The sequence below is a fragment of the Nymphaea colorata genome, chromosome 11, assembly GCF_008831285.2.
Source record: "Nymphaea colorata isolate Beijing-Zhang1983 chromosome 11, ASM883128v2, whole genome shotgun sequence".
Lineage (NCBI taxonomy): Eukaryota > Viridiplantae > Streptophyta > Magnoliopsida > Nymphaeales > Nymphaeaceae > Nymphaea > Nymphaea colorata.
The window spans coordinates 4,545,042-4,563,414 of record NC_045148.1 but is presented as its reverse complement, the minus strand read 5'-3'; the positions used below and the strand labels follow the sequence as shown (position 1 = coordinate 4,563,414).

At 35.9% G+C, this 18,373-nt stretch overlaps 1 protein-coding gene across 1 annotated transcript in view; it reads left to right on the top strand.

The window, feature by feature from the left end:
- Positions 1 to 136: 136 nt before the first annotated feature.
- The window catches only part of LOC116264045 (AP-1 complex subunit gamma-2-like), a 32,016-nt gene continuing 13,779 nt past the window's right edge, over positions 137 to 18,373 (top strand). The window contains exons 1-14 of the mRNA XM_031643961.2: positions 137 to 575; positions 2,761 to 3,063; positions 3,220 to 3,361; positions 4,011 to 4,184; positions 4,318 to 4,494; positions 5,209 to 5,363; positions 9,861 to 9,951; positions 11,401 to 11,564; positions 11,700 to 11,754; positions 13,068 to 13,190; positions 13,273 to 13,368; positions 13,851 to 13,978; positions 16,536 to 16,640; positions 16,742 to 17,019. Coding sequence (XP_031499821.1) covers positions 544 to 575; positions 2,761 to 3,063; positions 3,220 to 3,361; positions 4,011 to 4,184; positions 4,318 to 4,494; positions 5,209 to 5,363; positions 9,861 to 9,951; positions 11,401 to 11,564; positions 11,700 to 11,754; positions 13,068 to 13,190; positions 13,273 to 13,368; positions 13,851 to 13,978; positions 16,536 to 16,640; positions 16,742 to 17,019 — 2,023 coding nt within the window. The 5' untranslated portion in view covers positions 137 to 543. The remainder of the gene's footprint in view (positions 576 to 2,760; positions 3,064 to 3,219; positions 3,362 to 4,010; positions 4,185 to 4,317; positions 4,495 to 5,208; positions 5,364 to 9,860; positions 9,952 to 11,400; positions 11,565 to 11,699; positions 11,755 to 13,067; positions 13,191 to 13,272; positions 13,369 to 13,850; positions 13,979 to 16,535; positions 16,641 to 16,741; positions 17,020 to 18,373) is intronic.

Genomic DNA, 18,373 nt, shown 5'->3' with positions numbered 1-18,373 from the left:
GGTCCCGATCGTTTCGTCCCGGTATGGGCGGTCAATTGTAATATGCCATGAATCCAGCCGCGTTTTCGTGAATAAACATTCCTGGACCTCCTTAGGCTGCCGGCCGATGGTCATTTTTTCTCTAATTCATTGTTCGCTCGCGTATAACTCAAAATTTTACATACTGGAGCGAAAGAATTTCCCAGATCCCTTGTGCTCTCTGGCGCGGAGAGAGGAGCGGTGGGAAGCTCAGAAGGGGAGAAGCCGAATTTCGTCCTCCTCTCGACGAAATCCCGAAATTCTCTTCTTCTCATTTGCTTTTCTCCAGTTTTGTTTTTTCTTTTCGTAACTGTAAAACTTAAGGGAGATATCGGCTGGCTTCCCGTCTTCCTCCGTGTATTGTTTCGTTCGTCGCTCAGATCCGCGGCAGACAGAGCGATCGATTTGCTGCCGCCGTGACATCTCCGTCTGGTTGCTGGAGGGTGAATAGTCGCAATCACAACTCGGAGAAAAGTAGGAAGAAGAAGAAGTGCAGGAGGATCTTCTTCAACGGAGGGTTCCATCATGAATCCGTTTTCTTCTGGCACCCGGCTGCGGTATTTCCCTTCTCATTTCCATTTCCTAGTTGGCTAGTTTTACGGTCTCAGATACGATGGGATCCGTCCACTTCTTGTGAAACCTTTTGCTCGTGATGTTGCTTGTGTGGAATTCAGTTCATTACTTTGGTTGTCAAATTGATTATTTTAGCTTCTTTAATTGTTCGATTTGGGTTTTGATCTGGTGCCGCTGTTGGGGAAACCTGTAAGGAAGTTTTGATGCATTGCGTTGGTTATGTGAGGGAGGAAAGTGAGGATAACTAGGCTTCAGGTCCGAGATCAGGGCTGTATTTGAGAAGAATATGAATTTTTTCATGGAATTGGGCTTCACTCCTTCCCCACAGGTTCTAAAATGACCATATGAGCTTCCAAATGGACACCCACCCTAGTGCATCCCTGATACCATGTTGGTTTATAGCCGCTTTTTCTTAGAGCCATTTATTGTTTGGTGGATTGCAGTAGTTGTACTGATGGTTTTTCAGAATCTCCGGCAATGTGGTTCTCAGGTCAGAGTAGAGCAAATGGAGGGTGGCCCAAGCTTTGCTATAGAAAAACCAAATGTAGGTCTTCTGGTTGGACTCTGAAACATGAGGTCTAATGAGCCATTATCTATGGGTCAAGGTCGGTATCAGTTTGAGGGAAACAGGTTTGATAATATCTTGGTTGTTCTGTATTTAAACAGTTAAGGTTGTGTTCTTCTGGTGAACCTTAACAAACGAAACACCAATTATCACTTAAATATGTTGTCGGTGCATGTCATGTATGACTGTCTACATTCATGTTTACAATTTGTAAGTTCTAGCAATTCGCATAAGCTGGTAATGCAATTCCTCCAGTTTAGACTGATTTAGTTTGAGCAAGTCGTGAAAAAGCATGGAAGAGCTTTGGCGGGAGCGAGATTTGCTGAGATTTTTCTGAAGATGTAAAGTAGTGGCTCTGAAACAATTTGGAAAGATCAGTGAGAAAGAAATGACGAGATGAATGAAAGTTTGCTTATTCAGGAGTCACCAGGATGAGTTTGATATAGCTCATGGCATGTGTCGCCAAATGACCTTCCTACATAATTAAAGCACATGTAGTCTTGGTAGTTTCATCTTTTTCGTAGAAGAAGAATGACTTAAATAACATACCACTTGCAATATTCTCACTAATCATTGGTTTGTGCGCACAACATCATCTTACCGTAGAAGAATGACTTCCAGAACATATCACTTTCATCATTTTCAATTTTTACTTAATTGGTTTATGGCTTTATGCACATTGATTTATTTTGATTTCTCATTCTTTTGCTTCAAAGAGATGAAAATTACATGGGCATAAAAAACCATTGTCTGCACAAGCCAATACTGACTTTTATCATCAAATCATCCAGTACTATAATTTTACACTCAACATTGCAGCTTGCTCTGACTTAATGTTAGATTCCTATCTGAACACTTCACACTTTGGCTAGATGTAAAGCAAATGGTATGTTCACTATTCCGGAGACAGTTGCAAGAATAACTGATATCTGATAGGAAAATTTGACCTGTGAACGTAATAAATGCACAAGAACAAACACAACTTGTTTCAGGCTGTGCTTGGCTGATTCCTTGATCCCACACTCATGTATCAAAAATGTTCAGAAGAGCAATTCCTTATCTGGTTTGGCTTGACAATCTCAATATAATGAGGTTAACTGTCTTCTTTTTTTTTTTTTCCAAAAAGCCAGGGTTATGAAAAATCAATTAAAAATGAAAGACGCTAAGAGAAAAAGGAATATATTAGGTTGTTACCATATTGTCAGCATCCAAATACCATACTTCAGGAAAAAATTCTCCGTATAAGAGGATAGAGAGTTTCTTCTGCTTTTAATATCTCTTTCTCATCTTTCTCTTCTCATCATTTTTCTCTGACTCTGATCCCAACTTCACTTTTCAGAAAAAATAACTGACATGAGAATTTGCAGATTGCTCAGACTCATTCCATTATCTGGTTTTCCCGTTTCCTTCTGCTTCTGCTTTTACATTAATTATGAATATCTAGGATCTGTAGTTGTTATTGCTAGCATAATAAGACTTCCTAAGTGGTTCTCCATGGGGAAATTTTAAGGTTAGATGCTTATGGCCAGAGTATGTTCCTGGTGCCTAAATTCTGTAGCAGCTGAGTTTCAGTTATATTTGATGACTTTATTCTGACATTACAGGGATATGATTCGGTCTATACGGGCATGTAAAACTGCTGCTGAAGAGCGTGCTGTTGTACGAAAAGAATGTGCTGCCATACGTGCTGCTATTAGTGAAAATGATCAGGATTATCGCCATAGAAATCTTGCAAAACTCATGTTTATTCATATGCTTGGTTATCCAACACATTTTGGCCAAATGGAGTGCCTTAAGTTGATTGCATCTTCTGGATTTCCTGAGAAGCGGATTGGATATTTGGGATTGATGCTACTGCTTGATGAACGGCAAGAAGTTTTGATGCTTGTTACAAACTCCTTGAAGCAGTATCCTACTATAAAAGAGATATTCTCCTGCGTTGTTTAGCTAGCATATTTAACTTGATATGTTTTCAATATTTTGCTAGGTAGGTTAGCAATTATACTTGATTTAACAGAATGTTCTAGTCAAAATTAACTGAAAATTCCTTGACTCATGTGTAGAGATCTGAATCATTCAAACCAGTATATTGCAGGGCTTGCTCTTTGCGCACTTGGAAATATTTGTTCTGCTGAAATGGCTCGAGACCTTTCTCCTGAAGTGGAGAAGCTACTCCAGAGTAGCAATTCAAATATCCGCAAGAAGGTTTTTCTTCTACTAGTTTTGAATCTTCAAACTTGAAAGTTTCTCTGTCTGCGAAACTTTCATTGATGGGATTGCTAGTTTCCGTGCTTCCTACAGGTTGTTCACACTCTAATTTAAGGACCCAAGGGCTTGTTTGATGCCCTGAAAAATTTTCAAGAGTGTGTGTATGTACAGCCGTGTCCCTGTACCCAAATTTTTTGAAAGTGCTCTGCACTGTATCCATACCTGTACCAGCACCTGTACCTGCATCTGTGTGACTTAGTTGGTGACTCTTGGGATTTTGTTTGGAAAGGCATAGGGCTTTTCTGTTACTAGAAAATGTAGGAAGTGGGATTTTCCTTTGATCGCACGTTCATAACCTTTCTTGCTGTCAAATTTTGTTTCACCTAATTTGTTTTTATTTGGCAATTTTAATGGATTGAACCACCAAAAGGCCACCATTTGAGCCAACAATTTCCCATATGAAAACCATCAAAGTCAAAGGAAAAGACGAAAAAAAAAACACCCCAAAAAAACATGATTCATGTCCACCTGGAAATTTTTGGGAGAAGCACCTCTCTTTGCTTTACCCTTGTCACAGTTGGGGCTTGCCAAGTTATTAGGTCATTGTAGATTACTAAAGTTTCATTTTTCCATATCTTCCCTTCAGGCGGCTTTATGCTCTATCAGAATCATCAGAAAAGCACCAGATCTTGCTGAAAACTTTATGAAACCTGCTGGTGGCTTGCTTGGTGAAAAGCATCATGGAGTTCTAATCACTGGGGTTCAGCTGTGCACTGAGATATGCAAAGCCAGTACTGAGGCACTTGATTATTTAAGAAAGGTATATTATATTCTGCGAGCTTTGATGTAAAGATATATCATTTTTAAGACACAGTATTCCCTCAAGGATAACAACAAAATGTCACTGAAACTGCTATATTTGAATTTCTTTGTTATGGCCTGCATAAGTGCAGTACACAAAGGACTTGATTCGGGTACTGAAAAATGTGGTGGCAAGTGGCTATGCTCCAGAATATGATATTTCTGGGATCACAGATCCCTTTCTACAGATCAGGGTAATGCGACTACTCCGAGTATTAGGCCAGGGTGACGCTGATGCAAGTGATGCAATGAGTGATATTCTAGCTCAGGTATATGCTATGATATCCAAGTGATGCTACTAATTTATCAATTTTTTCTATTTTCTCATGCTTGACTGAATTCTCAAATAGCTTTAGATTGTCGTATTATCAGTTATCTATTTTTCTTTGTTTTCCTCATTCTGCACTGAAGTTCGAGTGCTCTTTGGCAAATGTATGCCATTGCTTTTTCTTGTTGAGCACGAAAATGGACTATTGGCATAGCAAGGGCTTGTATGTTATGGCAGCTTTTAGGTATCCTTCATTAACCTCTCTCAGGATGCTTTTGAGCCTTTTGGATTATCATCAAATTCTAATTCTGTCTACTTAAGATTATTTGGGTCTAAAAATGCTGGGTGCAACAGTAGTCAATGAGTTAACAACATATATGATGCTGCTGTGCTTGTCAACGTTGAACTAAAACATGGTGCCATCCAGTTCCCAATATGTACTGTCCTGTCCTTCAACATTCAACCATTTTCTCCTTCCTCGCCAACATGAAAATAGGTGCATAATTTCTATTTTGAGTAATTTGCAAGGTCTTCATGATTTTTCTCATCTTTCTACTTCCACAGTTTTTCAGAAAACCATGTAAGATCCTCATATTAAGAAAATAATAGCTGCATTATATACTACTGTTATCTGTTTGTAGCTTTCATAATGTTGTTTCACATGTTCGACAACTCATCAATTGGTTCAGTATGATTAATTTGTTTCTCCTTATAGGTTGCCACTAGTACAGAATCTAACAAAAATGCTGGAAATGCCATACTATATGAGTGTGTTGAAACGATTATGGGGATCGAAGCTATTGGTGGGCTCCGTGTTCTTGCTATTAACATTCTGGGAAGATTTTTGTCAAATCGTGACAACAATATCAGGTTTTTCTTCTTTCTATACCAGTTTGTTGCTTTGAATGAGCAGTCAATGTGATAGAATGTGGCACACTTTTATAACTATATAATCTAGTGCCCTGGTTTATTTGCTGTTTTTTTCTTGGATTGTACATAATATGTTTTTTTTTTTTAATTTCATGCTTAAAATTGAATATAGTATGATTTTTGGATCACTTCTGAAACATGCTCATATTCGTGAGCCTTTAAAGGATATGTACTGAATAGCATAGTTGGAGGAACTAATTCAAAAGTTAGCTTTCCCATTGGTGTTGAAAACAATGTGAGCTAAGAGTTGGCTCTCACATTACATTTTTGAGCAAGGAATCATGACATATAATTCAGTTAAAGGGAAAGAGTGCATGTTTTCCAGATATAGAGCATAGTCAAGTCGAAGATAGCCAATATTTCCAGTATGTGTGCGTGAGAGAGAGATAAAAACACTATAATAATTAATACATGTATTTACATACACGTGCATCTATGTTTCCTATATATATATACACACACACACACTTACACACACACTTACACACACATATTAGGTGTTATACACGTTAGCATGGTTGTGTTGTATATTATGTATTGTTTTTTTTTGTATGTCGTAGTTGTTTGATTAGCATGTCTGTGTGTTTGTGCATGAGTCCGTACGTATGCATGCTTGAGTTTGTGTGTTTGCTTCTGTGGTCAATCTTTGTTTGAGGCATTTTGTTGAGTTGATGTGCCCAGTCTTTACAGACCTTGACCACCGTTTGGCGGACAGCGGATTAGGTGACAGCCTGAGAGTTAGGGGAAACACAAATGGGAACCTTGCTAGTATCTTCTAACATGTAGATTGTAGGTGTATTTGATCTCAGCAGTCTGTCTTGATCTAGTTTATTATGAGAAAGTATGTAGTTCTTTTACACATTCACTGAATTATTTGTGTCATCATGCAGTGATATACAGGTTTCTTGACATATTGCAATCTTGTCCATTATTATTGCATCGTTTTGTTTACTGTTCATATTGCATCAAACTACCACCACCAAAATGTGTGTTTACTGATGAATCAAGTATCTAAATATGCATCACCATCATGAAGGATATAATTAGGTTACATCGATGGATGATGGGACACAAAAATTTTTGGCTGCAGATTGGGCACACGACCCTGTCTCAGTAGACAAATCAAGAAACTGGTGGCCTGGCATATCAGATTTCATGGTGCATGAGAAATGTTCTAATGCCAAGTCATATACAGGACTATGATGGAAAACAATAATGGACCAATGAATAACAGCATAAACAGCACATGTCACCTATAACTTGAGAATGAAGGATTAGGTTTGGTGCTTATGGTATTCTTACATAAAAGTGAGCTTTGTGCTTACCAGTAAAGTGCTGTTTCTACATATTTGAATGCATTCTTGCTCAACAAGATCAAACCTATTGACCCAGGGGTGGAGCTAGATTACCTTTTTGCAGGGGTGCTTTGGAATACGTACATACATATATATATATATATATATATGTAGAATGAGATAAAGTAAGCACAAATATGGACAGACACAATATATATACTTGTGTGTGCCTCTGTGTGTGTGTGTGTGTATATATACATACATATATAGAATGAGATAAAGTAAGCATAAGTATGTGCACAGACACACAATATATGCACTTGTGTGCGCCTGTGTGTGTGTGTGTGTATACATGTGAATAATTGAATCTCTCTCCTCAGGAAATTTACAGAAAAATAAACTTCCTTTCATAACTTCAATAATTTTTTGGAGGTGAAAACAATTGGGTCTTTATCTTTAGAAAACCTACATATCCTTAATTTGAAAGAAACATTTATAACTCTGCAAATAAATATATTTTTTGGACATGCTCAATTATGGATCCAATTGGTTAGATCTCATCTCATGGGGCTCCATGGTTTATTTGATTAGGCTCTACTTAATTATTGTTTTCTCTTGGAGAAAAATCAATTGTCTCCATATCTTTACTCAATTTTAAAGGTACAAAATATAGGTAGAGCCACATATAACAACAGGGAATCATCACATGAAAATAAAGCAACATATGAACAGAAATGCTGGATTCTGTCATCTGTATTTAGAACACAAAAATGGTGAATTTATCAGAATTCACTTGTGAAAACTGTTATTACACTTTTACAAACATTGAATTTTTGTGCATTTTAAATTTTCTTTGGCCATTGTTGAAACTCTGTTTCTCAGATGTAAACAATAATTGCTAAACCTAGTGTTTGTGTTTAAAAACACAAACTTAGAAAAGGAAGTAAAGCAAAAAAAGAGAGAGATGAGCCTTTCTTTGCTTGTATACCATGCAGGCAGATTCTAGTGGCTGTTTGGTGTTGCTTACTCAATATATTGTTTGGCTAATGTCAGGGACGAGTCTTGGCTTGGGAAGAAGAGAGGGAAAGAGAGAAAAACTCTTCAAAGCGGATATAGATAGGCCATTATTTTGTTTCTCTACAAAACCCCAAATGTTTTAATTTCTAAAAGGGGTATTTCTTTGTTTTAATTGAACATATTGGCCGTGAAGAAAATTTTCATTTAAGTAAGTCTACATTTTTATTTTAAAGTGCTAATCTAAATTTTTTCAAAAGGCTTTAAGCATTGCATGTACATCGCTGATTTTTTCCAAAAAAGTTTGAAAAAAAGGAAAACAAACAAGTGCAAAGAAAAAGGGAAAAAATTATGGTAATTTAAAAAAATGCCAAGAAAAAATCACATTTTTATTGCATTTTCTCGTTATTTCAGAAAAATGTTTTAAATAGATTTGATTTTTGACGTCCATTTGAATATTTTAATAATTATTATGGATTTGATCGATATTTTTTTGGCAGAGAATTGGTATACAACTCAAACTTTCATAAATTATATTTCTTTAGGTTTTTAATTTTTTGCTTCTTGAGATTCTCCTGAGAAAAAGAAAATTTCCATTGAATACCTGAGAAAAATCTTTCCTGGTGAAAATTAGAGAACAACATTTGTGACAATGATTTTATGGCTCCATGATACTTTTTTTGAAGTATCAAGGTGACCAGCTTGGTTTTCTAAATTTCGAGGAGACCGTAAGTCTGTATTTATTAAAAAGCTTACATGTAAATACTCTCAGAGTCAGGACACCAAAATTTTGTCACCATCTTGACCTATACCAGTTTGCCCTCAAGATGATTGAGTCGTAAGGCTTAGAGACCAATGTTGTAAAAGGTGTAGTGTAACGCGTATCGGTCGGGCCAACCTATATGCCGTATTGTTAACGTATCGCATGTAGCGTAGCGTATCGTAAAATTATTTTTTTTAATTTTAAGAAATCAGAAAAAATAAAAAAAATAATTAAAAATCTGAAAAAATAAAAAAAATCAGAAATCGAGAAAAATGTATTCAAATATAAAAAAGATCATCATACATAAGGAACATTCATGTGTATCAACAACACATTTAAAATAAGAAATCATATATTCAAAATAACATAATAAGCATCCATCACAATTTTAAACTTGAAAATTTTATAGAATTTAGGACTTAGAGTCTTATGACTTAGATTACATCACAATTTCATAAGTTCAGAACATTTAGTTATCATCTTTCATGATTCAACGGTAATATCTCCCCAAATCGATGGATCCTCGGTTATTTTTGATGAAAATGGGCAAAATTTCTCCCTCCCACGTCTCTTGGAATCTTTAAATACAAGAAGAGAGAGAGGGAGGAGTGTTTAAACTTTAAAAAATAAAGAATTTTGTGTTTTTCCTCGTATCGTACGATACGGGGGGTGTATTGCCCGTATCGTACGATACGGGCTATACGCTTACAATACACAAGCGTATCGTGTATCGTAAGCGTACTGTATAGGTTTTCTAAACCTATACAGTATGTATCGTACGATACGAATAACATTGTTAGAGACACAACTCATCTATCGGAAAAGCAGGTGGTTAATCTGATAATGAAGGTTCTAACGGATTTTTGAGGTATTGAGAAGGACTAGGAACATGTTATATGGAGTCTGCTTGTAAAACCATGTAACGTGCTCGTATTTGAGTCACTAGCAATTATATAGATTACAAGGTTCAAATATCTAATTTATCACAATTTTCATTAACTGTGTGTAACATAATGTAACCTTTTGCCCTGCTTTTGTTGCAACCTTCAATTTCTCTTTGTTGTTGATACTTTATAGTATTGTATTGTTTTTGGTAGCTTGTAGATTCTGCATGCCATGTATGATTGCACTCATAGGGTTCTTCCAAGTCCAACTTTCTCTAGTCAATCCAGTGTTTGTCATAGAAAACACTATTCTTAGATATCATTTGGAGCAAAGTGTAGTAAGCACTAAAGCATCACAGATCAGTTCACGATGCAAGACCAACAACTTTTCCTTTTTTAATCCTAATTGCAAATGTAAAGAAATTACTTAGTATTATATGCTGCTTTAATTTATGTAACAAGTGTTTTTGTTTTAAACCAGATATGTTGCTCTAAACATGTTGATGAAGGCTGTGACAATGGATACTCAGGCAGTGCAACGACATCGGAACACAATAGTAGAATGTGTGAAGGTAATGGATGACTGTCATAATTTTGCTTTTGAAATGAGGCATTATACGGACACACATGCACACATGTTGTGTGTTTGTTCAGGTGCAAAGTACTGAACATTCATTCTGGGACCATGTTTTGATTTACTTGTTTGCTCTGTGCTTCATATGCAACAATCAGTGGTCCCCTGTTGTCTAATTATGTCTTAATGTGGTCACGATTAAATAGAGAACTTGTAAATCATGACCATGTTACTTATCTTTATTAAGCTTATATTCCTTATTTGTATTTCTCCTATATAGAATGGCTTGTACTACTTTATTCACATCAATACCATAGCTACAAATGTCGCGATATTTTTGAAAATATCACGATGTTAACAAAAAAAAAAAAATGAAAGCGATAAAAAGGAAAATATCGCGACGTATTGAAAAAAGGTTAAAAATGAATTTATCACAATTTTTTTGCGATTTTTCATTTATTTTTTATTTTATTTTCTGTTTTTATTTTTTCAACTTTTGTTTCATTGTTTTATTTCCTCTTGTGTTAGGTATTCAACATGACCGCCTAATTGCAATACAATACTTATTAGTTTTTCATTTCTTGTATGTTACATAACGTTTTGATTTTTTATTTTTTTAAAAAACTCTGAGATTTTCCAAAAAAAAGAAAAGAAAAAACAACTTTGCTGATAAATACTCGAGATAAACCTTGCTGATAAAACCCAAGAACGATATTTATGGCTTTGATTCGCAGTCAGAATGCCATTCCATCATATCAAGTGTCCATTCTATTTTGCAGCTTCGCACTTTTCTCCTTTGAGTATCATAAAATGGAGGCCTTTGTCGGAGCTTATCTTTGTCATAATGGTACGTGGGATATGCCCAAGTACCAGTACGACGGTATGCCAGTGGTACGTTTGGATCACTTTCGGGTCGGAACTGATCTAAACCATTTTTTTTTTCATTTTTCTTACATTTTTAACCATATTTTTGTTAGTTTATTGATGTTTAATGAGATTACATGTAGAAATTTTGAAAGAAACTATTAAAAATGGTCTTAATAATGTGTTGTGTATATATATATATATATATATATATATATATATATATATATATATATAGAGAGAGAGAGAGAGAGAGAGAGAGAGTTTTTTTTTTTGCCGTACTCCTATACCAATATTTTCTAAAGTTGTCGTACCCACACCCACTTCCCCATTGCCGAACCCATACCCATACCTATGTGACATAGGAGCATATTTTTCTGATTTATGCAATAGTTCTCCACATTAGATTATTTATCTCCATTATAGCAGTCTCCAAATATTGAGTAAGCATGGTTAAATACCCACTCACATTCAATCTATATGAAGTAACTTGTTAATCATATTAATTCTTACAAAATTGTCAGTTTATTATTCATCATATCATTCTTGTTTGTCTCAAAAGTTTCTTATCTGAAAAATGTAGGATTCAGATGCTTCAATCAGGAAAAGAGCACTTGAGCTGGTCTTTCTTTTGGTGAATGACAGCAATGTAAAACAACTGACAAAAGAGCTTATTGATTATCTGGAAGTTAGTGACCCAGAGTTCAAAGATGACCTTACAGCCAAAATTTGCTTAATTGTTGAGAAGTGAGATTCCTTTTTTTTTTTTTTTTTTTTTCTGGTTGTGGCTTTGGACTTGCTTCTGTGATTTTGTACTCTTTCTTTCTCTGTCTCTCTCTCTCACACACAAATATTCTGTCTTTTGCTTTTACCTTGTGGCAGGTTTTCACCAAATAAACTGTGGTACATTGATCAGATGCTGAAGGTCTTATCAGAGGTATGAGTTGCAACGTCATTATTTGTTCAGAAAACAGAAACTTTTTTTTTGGCAGTATTCAAAACTTATTGATGTCTCACGTTACTTGTATAACTTCTTAGTCTTTCATGTTTCTAATGTGCTAATATCTTGGATTTCCTGCTTTCTGGATGTATTTTTAGGAACAAAGATTGTTTGATGCAAGGTATAAACAATAATTTACTTAGAAGATAACTAGAAGAAACTTATTAAGTTGGTAAAATTTTAGTTGCATCTTCGAGTATAACCTTCCTAACCTATCTGATGGAGGGGCTGAAGTTGTGACAAATCACACATCTCTGGTTATTCAGAAGGGACAGCTGGCTGACGATCTGCCATGATGTTGTGGTGTTGCACTAGCTAGCAACCTATTCAATCAATAAATCTGGTACTGGCTGTTCCAGCTTATCATTGTTTCTCATGTGGAATGCTCACCCACCAGTTCAGTTGTTGTTCTTTCTGAATTATTGTAGGAGCTTTTGCTCATGAGCCATTTACATTTTGCTGTTATCTATAGTGACTTCAGTTTTGATGCACTATGAACTACACTTCTTAGCCAAGTAAAATCTTATTCTGGATATTTTATTTAGCTGTTATTCCAGATGATGGTCATTTACATCATGTTTAAATGTTGCAACCAAACTATGAGGCCTGGTATATCCATTTATAGTTTCATTCTTGCTGGGGTTTGTATTGGAGACCAAGATGTAATCAAAACTGCTGTCTGTGTGCCCTTAAAAGTCCTAGTCTGTGGTTTAGGCATCTTACATAAAAGCCAGTCTGTCCTAGCTGGTACAAATAAAACGGAAAAAGAAAAAAAAAGCCGAGAGAAAAGGAGGAGGTGGAAGGGTTCCCAACTCCCCCAGCATTCCAGTACACCAAAGTTAAAATTATGTTTTCTACTGTAGTGTTTTTTTTTTTTTCCTTTGGCATTTTCCTGGATGGTTTATCTAGGTGCTTAGACCTCTGCTTGCCTGTTGAGGCTACTCAGCTATGTTATACGAATGGAGGGGTGGATAATGTTTAGCGAGTTTATGATCTCCCCTATATTCAGATAGGAAGATCCTTGTGAAATGGCCACCTAATTGGTGTCTAGATTCACTTTAACTACATGACTGCTATGTCAATCTTAAGAATGAAGAACATGTTAAAATAAAGTTCATCATGCTTAAGAGTCCTCTAGAATGTGTATAATAGTAGGGTGATTAGTGTTAGCATATCATTGGCATCCCTCTTACTAATATGTTATTTTCATTTATTCATTAATAAGCCTGTTCTATTATTGCATCGCACAGGCTGGAAATTATGTTAAAGATGAAGTGTGGCATGCTCTTATAGTTGTTATAAGCAACGCACAGGAACTTCACGGCTATACTGCTCGCTCCCTTTACAAGGCACTTCAAGCTTCAACTGATCAGGTTTTGTGCACTTCATAGCTCTAATGACCAATGATATCTTATTTCATTATGGCACTTATTCATGGACCTGTCTATTGACCAGGAAAGTCTTGTTCGGGTTGGAGTTTGGTGTATTGGAGAATATGGGGAAATGTTGGTCAATCATGCTGGAGAACTTGAAGGAGAGGAACCAATAACTGTATGTATATCTGTTTGCCTTTATTTCTTTCCTTTTTGTTTTAGTTATTGTCTCTTCTGGGTGTGACGTATGTGGAAAAGGTATTACCAGTCTATGGGCAGTGGTAGTTCCTCACCTTATTTGACCTTGCAAAATGTCTTGTAAATTTTTCTTCAGTTGTCTGCTACAAAATATGTTAGGATGATTTGATTTACCTATGTGAATTTCCGTAAGCCATAAAATAAATATGTATCAGCATGTGGCATTAGCCCTTTTCATATTACAAAATATCGTATTGTCTGTGTGTACATGCTGGAGCAATCTGTATTGTAGGTTTTATTCCATTGTTAATAACAAGTGATTAATTCTGTTCCAAAAACTATTATTAATTTTGTGTCACCTGTTATTTTCTTTGGTACTGCTAGTGTGATTCATTTCCTTTCCTCTACTGGTTTACAGTTTTGCTATTTGCTCAATGTAACTGAGGCAGTTCTCTGTTGCAGGTGACCGAATTTGATGTGGTGGATATGCTTGATAATGTACTGAAACGTTCTACATCAGATGTCACAACTAAGGCAATGACTTTGATTGCACTTTTGAAGCTTTCTGCACGTTTCCCGTCTTGTTCCTCGTAAGTTGCTTGAAGCATATTATTTATCCTAGCATTCCATTGATTGTCAGTATTTTTCTTGTTGATTTGATGTTTTGAGAGCTTGAATGATTTATTGTTTTCAACTAAGTCATGCCAGTGCTTTAAACATGCACCTGTCCCCTTGCATCGACGCAATGCGTGTGCTAGTGTAGACACGTATGCAGTCTTGTTGATTTGATGTTTGGAGAGCTTGAATAATTTATTGTTTTCAACTAAGTCACACCGGTGCTTTAAAATGCACCCATCCCCTGCATCGACCCATCCCCTTGAATGATTTATTGTTTCTCTCCTATTTTTCCTTTTCTCTCTCGCCCCAGCAAAAGGACCAGCAGTCTGTCGTCCTTTTTAAAGGGCCACCAGTCTGTTGTCTTTGAAAAGGACGACCAGACTGCCTATACTTTTAAAAAAGCTTTATTTTATCAATTTTAAAATTTTAAAAATAAACTACATTATATTTGCATGTGCCCTTAAATGCACCAGCACCCACATCCATTTAAATTAAAGCCAGCAGGCAAAATGAGCATTGAAAAAAATTTAATTTTCAATAGAAAAATATGAACATATAGCATTATTCACATTATTCTACCGCCACACCCCTGCAGCCAAATCGCTATGCCGGCACCCGCATTCGCACCAGCACCGCACTGACCTATGTGACGTAGGTTTTCAAATTTAATCCAAAACATGTTTACTGTTGTCGAGCATTGTACATTCTATTCACAAAATACAGGTAGACGAATCTTGAAGGAGGTGGAGTAGACTCCTTGACCTCCATTTCTCATGTCTAATCTCAATTAGCACATAATAATTGTATTGTACATGAGTTGTGTGGAGGAACTTCATCTATCTATGTAGAATTATTTTTTCAATGATTCTGTTTGAGCAGAAGCACTTGTGTCAGAATTTTATTTTCTAAATGTGGGTTGATTTCATAATTTTGTATTTCTGACAAAAGAAGGCCCCACTTTTTATGCCACAATCTTTTTGAACCGTTTTGACATTGAGCATTTTTTCCAAATTGTTGGTGATCTTACTAAATCATATCATACTATAGACTTGTCCAGATTAGTGTTCTGATCTGATTGATTAACCTGTCTGCATTTGAGTCTATGTCAGATTTACACGCCTTGAAGGGTGCCACATCCATGTGGACACAGGTGCACATGGGGAACATAACAAGATGATATTTTGTGTTTTTAGTCTATTTTGGTATTCTGTTTAGTAATCTACATTTTATGAATATTGGTAATGCATATATGTGTTTGTTTGTTTGATCTTGTTCTCGATGTTGTAAATGCTGGAACCAGGGCTGTTTGAGCACAGATGCATCATATCAGCGGTTTTTTTTCATTTTTTTGAAGTGAAAATCATTTCAAACATTTTGAAAATTGTTTCTGAAAACAAACAAATAAAATAGGATATAAACCCATATTACCCCTGCATCATATCAGTGATATGGGTTGCTATAGGCCTTTATTAGCAACACTACTTATTATTGCTATTTATGTTGCATTGGTGTGGGTACGGGTGCTAATACATGTGCTGACGTGGACATCTGTGCAAGGCATTTTCAAAAAACTTGGGTGTGGGCCGACATGGCCGTGTGTGTGTGTGTGTGTGTATATATATATATATATATGTATGCATCTTCATGCCGCAATGGAGATGTCCTTGGCTGCTGTAGATGGTCTGATCGAACAGCCCGCATCACATCATATTATTAAAAAAAAATTTCTCTTGAGAGGGAGGCCCCATCCCTCCGAATGTTAAAAAAAATAGGGTGGAGGCCTGTCCTCAAAGAGAGCTTGCCAGCGAGGGAGAGGGATCAGCCTCAGATGGGAAGCTGCTGCCTCCTGTCAATTGAATTTTTGTTTTTAGCAGCCCTCAATAGCCAAGGACCTCTTCGTTGTGAGGCCTACATGAGGAAGTACACCTCCTCTCTCTCTCTCTCTATTTATATATATATATATATACCCAACTTTTTTTTTAAAAAAATGAATATTCTATGGTAGTTATACACACAACTGTATGTCCTCTTTATCAGTTAAAAGATTTTCCCCCTAAATCCAACCTTACAGATGTGATTTTGAGAGTTTTTGTTGTTGAGATTGACTTTTGGACCACCTGAATCCAGCATGTGTCAAGGTTTTGTGGCCATCCAAAGATCAATATCTGGGAAACATAAAATTTTCTAGACCTAGGAACAATTTTTTTTGGGTAACAACATGCATGCATGTTTGATTTATAAATTTTTGATCATGCTTAGTACATTAACAGCGTCAAGTCAAAAGGTTCAACATGGATTATGGAATCAAAACTAGATTATATAACAAGCAGTTCTAGATATATACATATATCTATGTATATTTATGTGATTGATGTACTTGTTTAATTTACATTCTTTAAGTTTCAGATAGTTGGTCTTTGTGTTTGAAGTTTTTAAAATGTATTTTCTTTATGTGCTCAATAGTTCTTTCTTTAATTTAGCATGTTGAATATGAATATTTACTTGAAATGTTTTATGGTTTTTATGCAGGAGGATAGAAGAGATTGTTGTTCAGCAGAAAAGGAACCTTGTGTTGGAGTTACAACAAAGATCTATTGAGTTCAGCTCTATAATTCACAAGCACCCAAACATCAAGTTTGTCCTTCCTCCTGTTATGTCTATATGCTAGATTCTGCAGCTCTTGGGTTGCATTGATACTTGGTTCTTGGCTGAAGGGTGTGGTTCATGTACTGCAGGCCCACTTTGGTAGAAAAGATGCCTGTTCTTGATGAGACTATTTTCAGTGGAAAAAGAAAAGGTTCATCAGTCGCAGCAGCATTGGACAATGTTAGCAAAGCACCATCTTCAGTGGCATCATTGAACCTTCCTAATGGTCTTAGCAAGCCTCCTGCAGCACCTCTTGTTGATCTACTTGATCTGGACTCTGATGTTTCTCTTGCACCTAGTGCACCTGCAGGAGACTTTCTCTCTGACCTCCTCGGTGTTGATTTATCAAGTAGTTCAATGTCATCAGGTTTTTGCTACTCTCTTCTCCTTAGCCCAGATGCTTCATATATTCTCATCTGTGACTTGAAATTTGTTACTTGTGCTGCTCAAGTTAATCAATCAGTAAATTAGTTCCTGCTACCACACTCATACTATCATTACATTTATTTTCCCCTATTGAGGTTTAATTGAAACTCTGTATTTAGATGGCATTTCCTGTTGCTTCTGCCAATGATGGCATGTTATGTGATGGGAATACATGTTCTCAACTAGTGCCCTGTTTGTATGTACTAGAAGAGCTCAGTTTCCATGTGTTTTAATGAAATATTCTCAAGGGCATCTGGTGTTTTGGAGCAGTATTTTAAAACTCGCTGAGTCAACCTGTTGACTAAGTTTACTCAGATTAACTTGGTCCACTACTGGGTCAACCTAGTACGAGGACTTGTTGTTGTGAAAACTCCACTTTGATTTGGCCGTGACTCAGCTTGATTCAGGTGGAACTCGGTTTGGCTCGGCTGAAGCTCTGTTTGACTCGGCCAAAACTTGTTTGACTTGACAATGTACTTGGTTACTTGATTTTTGGCATGAATCTTCTAACTTATTTGGTCATAAGATTTTAGAATTATAGCTTATTTATAAATTTGCAAATTGCAAATGAAAAACTAAAGTTGACTAGGCTTAACCTCATCTATGGTTATCTATTTACTTCATTTTTTAGATCATTGGACTCTTTTGGAATTCTAGTTTTAGATAATACATACGTGCATGCTTAGTTTTTTAACTATTGGATAGTTGTCGATGTTGAATGTATTGATTTTACTTTTTAGTGTTTGTTTCTTGTCAAGTTTTTTTTTCACTGATAAATTGATACTGGCAACTCAATTATGTTGAAAGATGCAACGACAAAAGTAGCATCAGCTTTTTAACTGTCCAGTACTCCAGTTTCTTGTTATCACATAAGTAAATATGACTTAGTTATTACTTGATATTAAGTTAACTTATTTATGAGTTACACATGTAATCAAGTCATTTTACAAATTTTTTATATTTAAATGACAAGTTATATATTGTTTTCTTTCAAAAACAGTAGTTAACAAAATCTGGCACGACTTACCAAGTTGAATTGCGGACTCACAAGTCAAGGGTGGACGAGTCAAGTCCCGAGTTACTGGGTTTTAGAACATTGTTGTGGAGTAGCCTTTCATAATTATATATCATCTTGCTATGAAACTCTATTTTTTTTTTTTAAGTTTCATTAGTCTCTCTGACACATATGTTATTCATTCTCTCTTGGCAAATAGTTGGCATTATTCTATAAATAATATGATCAATAGTCATGACAGCTAGAACTGAACAGTAAAAATAATGTAACTATATATCCT